This window comes from Idiotropiscis lumnitzeri, chromosome 15 (assembly GCF_059441095.1).
Source record: "Idiotropiscis lumnitzeri isolate Australia: NSW breed Sydney's pygmy pipehorse chromosome 15, RoL_Ilum_1.0, whole genome shotgun sequence".
NCBI lineage: Eukaryota > Metazoa > Chordata > Actinopteri > Syngnathiformes > Syngnathidae > Idiotropiscis > Idiotropiscis lumnitzeri.
The window spans coordinates 8,192,747-8,200,253 of NC_142405.1; the positions used below are offsets into that span (position 1 = coordinate 8,192,747).

Below are 7,507 nucleotides of genomic sequence, written 5' to 3' on the forward strand. Positions count from 1 at the left end.
CAGTTATCGCAATCTTGGATTTTAAGTTAGCCAATGATTTTTAAATGGATCTGAGTGCTGTATCGCTTAAATGTGAGTGCTTTGAGTGCTTTTTTTACATTTGCATTTGCTCCAAACTCTACTTTTAAGTCTAGTTTTTTTTTAAGCCGCAGCACTTTCAAACAATAATCCATTCCTTCACTTCAGTGATGGATATTTATTAATTTGAATCTGAATTTTCCTATCTACAATTTATGTAATTCAATAATTCAGTTTTCAATTCAGTAATTCGGTTTTCAATTCGAATATTCAAGTTAAGCAATTCATATTCCATAGCCGCCATTGCACGGAATATAAGATATATACATAAAATATAAGTTACGTCAGAGAAATGTGCGGTGAACAAATGAGCAACCAGCCTTGCAAGTAGCTGACTCTTGGCGCCCCCCAGTGGTCTGTTTCGGTTCTGCAAAAGCACAATCGACGTAACACGTTTGAGGATGGGGGGGGGGGTGGCAAAACTAATGACGCAGTCTACGGCCTTCAAAACGAAGGGGCTGGTTGGCCGACGAGATCTATATCTATGTATCTGGAATGCATTGCTCATCCTAGAGGCACCTCTATGGGCTAATATTTGTGCGACTTGAAACTGAATCTGAATATTATCGATTTGAATGTGAATTGCTTAACTTGAATATTTGAATTGAAAACTGAACATTCGAATTGAAAACTGAATTATTGAATTACCTCGAAAATCAGAATACGGGCGACTTCCTGTTTCATGCTTCAGCCCCTCCCTCTCCTGGTTTACGCTTTGAAGTATGTTATGGAACAAATGTATTAAAGTTTATAGATTGTAATGTGAAGTGCCTTCTGAGATATGTAATTCAATCTGACTGATTCATCACAAAATTTGCGGTTTCATGTCGTCACGTCTTCACTTTCTGAGTTTCACTTTCCCGACGCGAGGAGGAGCTTGAGAATGCGGCTGCGGACACGCAGACTGCGACTTGTCAACTTCATACTTCTCAGTCATTTTTTTTTTTTTTACTTCGAATGACGCTGTACCCACGTGTCCCGAAGGCGTCTATATAATGCGGCTGCAGCACTCTTCTTGGTCATACTATCAAGCCACAAAGCCACTTGAATAAACGGTGTCTTCCACGGCAGGTACTGTGACTTTAAATTTTGTAATCATAACTGTATTATAACTATGTAATTACGAGATGAACTGCTTTCATTTCTGCCGAGCCGCACTCCATACTAATGATTGACTTTTTTCTCCGCTTTCGTTTTCCTTCAGCTCAGCTGATCGCAGCGTAACCAGGAATTGGATCCACGGATTCAAGTTCCGATCTCTCTGGACGTAGTCAACCCACTGGACAGGTTGGTACTTGACATTCGCGTCTTTTGACCACGAGTTGAAATAAACCTGCTTTTCTTCCCGTGTCCCAGACTTGCCGAGATGTCAGATGTGGTCCTATACGGGTACCAGGAGGAGGTGATCCAGAGAGCTCTGCGGGGTGAAAACATCATCGTGTGGCTGCCCACGGGAGCGGGGAAGACGCGAGCCGCAGTCTACGTGACCCGCAAGCACTTGGAGAGTGAGAGGACGACCGCGGCCAAAGTGGTGGTCCTAGTCAATACGGTAATGCAATAATAATATTCGATAATAAACATCACAGCTATCATCGGGACATATCCTATATATATATATATATATATATATTTGCCTGTCGAAATGGAAGTTGTTAACTATGGAGATTAATTTTGAAATGTTTAATGCAGTTAAATATTTTAACTCAGTTAAGTGAATTTTATTTACTTCAAAGAGATTAATTTTTATATGTTTTATGCAGTTAAATATTTCAACTCAGTTAAGTCAGTTTTATTTTCTTCAAAGAGATTCATTTTGAAATGCTCGATGCAGTTAGAGATGAATTTTTAAATGTTTTATGCAGTTACATATTTCAACTCAGTTAAGTCAGTTTTATTTTCTTCAAAGAGATTCATTTTGAAATGCTCGATGCAGTTAGAGATAAATTTTTAAATGTTTAATGCAGTTAAATATTTTAACTCAGTTAAGTGAATTTTATTTACTTCAAAGAGATGAATTTTTAAATGTTTTATGCAGTTAAATATTTCAACTCAGTTAAGTCAGTTTTATTTTCTTCAAAGAGATTCATTTTGAAATGTTCGATGCAGTTAGAGATTAATTTTTAAATGTTTTATGCAGTTAAATATTTCAACTCAGTTAAGTCAGTTTTATTTTCTTCAAAGAGATTCATTTTGAAATGTTCGATGTAGTTAAATATTTTCACTCAGTTAAGTCACTTTTAGTTACTGCAAAAAATATTTTGCACACTTCCAAGCCAAATACTGTCCCATATTAGCTGTACATCTTTACCACTGGGCCTTGAAAACGAACACTGAACTAAATGTACAGTCTAGGTTTTGAGAATCGTTTGTCTTTATGACACAGTTTAGATCATATTCAAGGACCAAATAAGCTAGTATAACAGTCTTTGAATTAAATTTTAAATATCTATTACAAGCTTTCAAAAATAGATATGATTAATCACAATTAATGAGGGATGTTATTTTTTTTTGTAATTATTTAAAAATGTAACTACATTTACATTTACATTTTCTTTTTTTCGCCCATTCTGGTTAGCAGTGTTGTATTGACTCTTTGTTGACATCTAGGTCCACTTGGTGGAGCAGCACTACAGCAAGGAGTTCCTTCCCGCCCTAGAGCACCACTACACCGTGACGGCGGTGAGCAGCGACAGCAATGAAAAGGACCTCCTGGGCATGGTGCTGCGCGACTCCGACGTCCTCGTGTGCACGGCGCAGATCTTCCTGAACGCCCTTGACACCGATGAAGAAGCCAAGCACGTGGACCTTTCCGGTGGGTCGGACAGATCCGATTTGGGTTTGCGTTATGCTACGGTGACAGTGGGTCATATCGCGGTAACGTGGTTGCAGATGTCACCCTGCTGGTGGTGGACGAGTGTCATCACACACACAAGGAGACGGTGTACAACAAGATCATGAGGCTCTACCTGGAGAAGAAGATGAGGGGTGACGGTCGGCTGCCGCAGGTCCTTGGCCTCACTGCGTCGCCTGGATCGGGAGGAGCCAAAAGTCTGGACAAAGCCGTACAGCATGTACTATGGGTACAAATCATCATACCATAAATATTAATGTATTAGTTTATTATTTTAATTTAAATTATTTATTAATTTATTATTATTTATTTATTATATAGTGCAAGAATTGTAAATATATGTAATCAAATTAACTTTGAAATCAAATGCATGTGTAAGATCTGTGCCAACATGGACTGTGCCATCGTATCCACCAAAAATTGCCTTGACGAGCTCAACATGAAAGTACCCAGACCCGTGAAAACCTTTGATATTGTGGAGAAAAGACAGGAAGTAAGAGCAAACGCCACCCCACACCCGCGCACCGCCATTTTGTCTGGATTGAAAATATCAATGTGATCGAACTGCGCTTGTGTTAGGATCCATTTGGTGACCACGTGCAGCACATGATGCACCTTATCCACCGCTTCATGAATCCTCCCGAGGACTTCAACCTCAGAGCGTTTGGCACGCAGGATTACGAGAGCGACATGGTCGCACTGCAGAAGAGAGGTCTCGTGTCACATTTCATTGATATATTATCGTTGTTTATTCCTCGAATGGGATCGGTTAATGCAGAACGTTAGGATTTTTATAAAACCTGATTCGGATTCGCTTCTAGTATGGATTCCCAAACTAATGCTTTTTTAAATGTCAAATGTGTGTGTCTAAAACTTTTCTTCATTCTGGTTAAACTCTGAACTCTTTTGAATTTGAATTATTTGAAACTAACATTGAACTAGTTTGAATCCCGATTTGATCCAAATTACTAATTTACCCAAAATGAATCAACTTTGAATCTGTTTGAAAAAATGTAAACATGTTTACAACTATATACAAATTGTAGTAGTTAGAAAAAAAATGAATCAATTTCAGTCTGAATTTTAACATTGATGGTGATCTAGAAATTCAATTATACTCTATAAAAACACGATCAAATCCAGATTTGATTCAAATTGCACATAAATTCAAACGTACCTTAAAAATGTTATTTAACATGTTCAGACATTTCTAACTTCAAGAAAATGTCATTTTCCAATTTCTTGTACACATTTTGAATCCAGATTTTATTCCGATTGCACATTAAAATGATGTGAACGCCGGATTGTGCTCATGCAGGTGTGAAGGAGTACAACAGGCGACTGCAACAATGTGCCATCCATCTACGGGAGTACAATGACGCGCTGCTAATCAACGACACGCTCCTGATGGAGGACGCGCTGAGTTCTCTGGAAGACTTTTACAGGAGCAGAGAGATCACCGTCATCGACGACATTGACCACTTTCTGGTGAATCTTTTCCGAGGTGGGCACCTATTTGTCTGGTAATCCAAAATCGGTCACCTGTGTACGTTCTCCACAGACAACTGAGATGATCTGGAATCTGAAAATAAACCAAATTTAAAAAAATAAATAAAAAAATAAAAAAGTGAATTTTAGAATTAAGGTTAAATTGCACCTGATTGATCCAGATTGCACGTGTTGTCCCAAATAACACATTTCACATGAGAGATTAAATTGAACATGATCAGATGTTTCGATCTTACATGTTATCAGATCGGTTTTAAATGACAAATTTATCGTAGTGCTGAATCCAGATTTGATCCAGATTACATATTTAATTCAAATGTCACATTTAAAATTTGAGACTAAATTTAAATGGTTCAAATATTTAGAACTCAAATGTACTCAGAATACAATGCAAATGTCAGGTGTGTTGTCCCAATGCTGATCCAGATTTGATCCGGATTCTACATCAATTAAAATTTAAAATGGAATATCTTATTTAACATTCTGTCATTTATAACTAATTAGTTCATTAGATCAGATTTCAATTTGTTGCACTAAATCTGAATCAATATTTAATCCCGAGTAATTCAGAATCCAGATTTTATCCAATTAATCAAAACTTTAAATTGTCTGCTCATCAAATAAGGTTGGAATTTGTTGTAGTAAAGCTGAAGTCAGATTTGATCCAAATTGCAATTAAAATTTGAAATGAAAAATTCCCATTATATTTCAGGTCAGATTGTCATTTTTGTACTGATGCTGAATCTAGTTTGACCACTTTTGGCTAGCTTGACCAAGATGCAACCAGAATTCAGTGGGAATCCAAAATCGGTCACCTGTCCCTCACTTGCAGATAACCAAGCCAAGCTGAAGAGGTTGGCGCTCGACATGCGTTTCACAAACCCCAAGATGGAGCAGCTGGAGACGACCCTGCTGAGGCACTTCTCTCCCAACGCGGAGTCCAGAGGAATCCTCTTCAGCAAGACCCGCAAGAGCACCTACTGCCTGCACCAATGGGTGCTCGCCAACCGCAAAATGCGCTTAGCCGGCATCAAGCCCGCCATCATAACAGGCAGCGTCGGCATGACCCAGGTGTGCTTGCTAACTGACAAAAGTCAAAGTACACAAATAACAATTGGAAATGAACCTGCCGTGCGTGTTTTCATAAACATCAGAGACAATTTAGTGTTCAATGAATGAAACGCAGACTTCATTTATTCTTTGAAAACAAAGACAATTTAGTCACCAAAAAGTCTGTTTTTGTAAAGTCCATGACAATGTAATTTTCCTTAACCCAATCATATCAATCGTCGCGTTTCCCTCAGCACGATCGAAACGAAACCATCCACAACTTCCGCCTGGGCTCTGTCAACCTCCTGATTTCCACCAGTGTTGCCGAAGAGGGCCTGGACATCCCACAGTGCAACCTGGTGGTGCGCTACGGCCTGCTGACCAACGAGATCGCCCAGCAGCAGGCCAGCGGCCGTGCCCGTGCTCAGGACAGCCACTACTCCCTGGTGGCCCATCGCGGCGGGCGCGAGGAGCGTCGTGACCACCTCAACACTTACCTGGAAGGCCTCATCGCTAAGGCAGTCAACTTGATCCAACAGATGAGCCCACAAGAGTTCGGAGAAAAGGCGAGTGAGCCTGCCGGGCCGGAGGCCAGCCGTTGCTGATCGCCGGTCAACGGGACGTCATTTCAGCTCAGCTTCGCGTTTTGTTGGCAGATCACGGAGCTCCAGGCGCAGGCGGCGGTTTGCGACCGGGTGGCGGAGTTAAATTTGGCGGAGACAAATGGTCGCTACCCTGCTGCCGACGTCCAGCTGCTGTGCACCAACTGCTTGACGGCGGTGGCGCGAGGCAGTGACATCCAGCTTCTGGACAAAATGCATTACGTCAACGTCAACCCACAATTCAGGTCAGCTCACGTTCAAGTTTCGGTAACCTGACCCGCTCAGCATGCGCCTTGACCGCGTTTCTCTGAAATTGATAATCATGTTGCTCATTCACCTATTTATTGGTATTTTTTTTGGTTAAATAATAATATACAAATATTACTCAATAAAATTATTTTAGTAGCATTTAAAATTTTCCAATGCATTGTTTCAAATAATTGCTCAATTGGTTGCCGTTTCAGTAATTACTAAGATGCAATTTTAAAATGTGAAATTATGATTAAAATACACAATTTTATCTATTTTTCATGCGCAAGAAAATATTTTACCTCATCTACGTCTTTTTTAAATATCAAATGCGCCCCTTGTGCACCAAAGTGTTTGGCTTTTTCTTGGGCTTTTCTTTCCATCAGAAGAAAGAAAATGTGACGACAACCATAGAAAAAGCATAAAGTGATGTTTGACATGACATGCTCTCAGGCGTCACTACAACAGGGGGCCCCGAGTATTTTTAGAGAAGACTTTTGAGGACTGGGAGCCAGGCTGCATCATCAAGTGCAACAACGGCAACTGCAAAAAGGTAACAGCAGACCTTTGGCTTGACTTTTCAGTAGTTTAATGTGTGTGCTTTAACCACCTGTGGGCAATATAGTCGAGACATACAGTTGAACTGCACATGTCACCACAATAAAAAAAAAAACACCATCATTATCCCACGATGTATTGCTTTACAGCAGTTCGGCTATGAAGTTAAATACCGCAAGGTAGCGCTGCTCCCCAACGTGGCCATCAAGCACTTTGCCCTGCAGACACCAGAAGGCAGGACCACGGTCAAGAAGTGGAAACACATCCCGTTCAGAGTGGAACACTTCGACTTCAGCCAATACTGCAGTGAACACCTCCTGGACTCATAACAAGTTAGCCCTAATGCTAACTGTGTGTTAATATGTGCTTGTTTACAAACGACCAACTACATTGTGCGGTATTGTTCACTAGAACTTCCCCAACAGTTTTTAAAAAAAATGATAATTTTTACGCTTAATGAAATTTTTAGCGGGTTAATATGTCCTTGTTTACAAGAGACAAACTACATTGTGCTGTATTGTTCACTTGAACCTCCCCAACAGTTTAAGAAATAATTTTTACTCTTAATGAATTTTTTTAATGTGAAAGTATTAAATTACATTGATATGCA

General features: G+C 39.9%; 1 protein-coding gene across 1 annotated transcript; it reads left to right on the top strand.

The window, feature by feature from the left end:
• Positions 1-389: 389 nt before the first annotated feature.
• dhx58 (DEXH (Asp-Glu-X-His) box polypeptide 58) lies at positions 390-7,507 on the top strand. The gene is made up of 13 exons (XM_088317656.1): positions 390-1,149; positions 1,283-1,365; positions 1,435-1,627; positions 2,686-2,890; positions 2,968-3,158; positions 3,309-3,422; positions 3,509-3,641; positions 4,248-4,433; positions 5,271-5,509; positions 5,743-6,054; positions 6,145-6,335; positions 6,793-6,892; positions 7,047-7,507. Exons 3-13 carry the CDS (start codon positions 1,445-1,447, stop codon positions 7,224-7,226), a joined length of 2,034 nt encoding a protein of 677 aa, XP_088173782.1. The 5' UTR covers positions 390-1,149; positions 1,283-1,365; positions 1,435-1,444; the 3' UTR covers positions 7,227-7,507.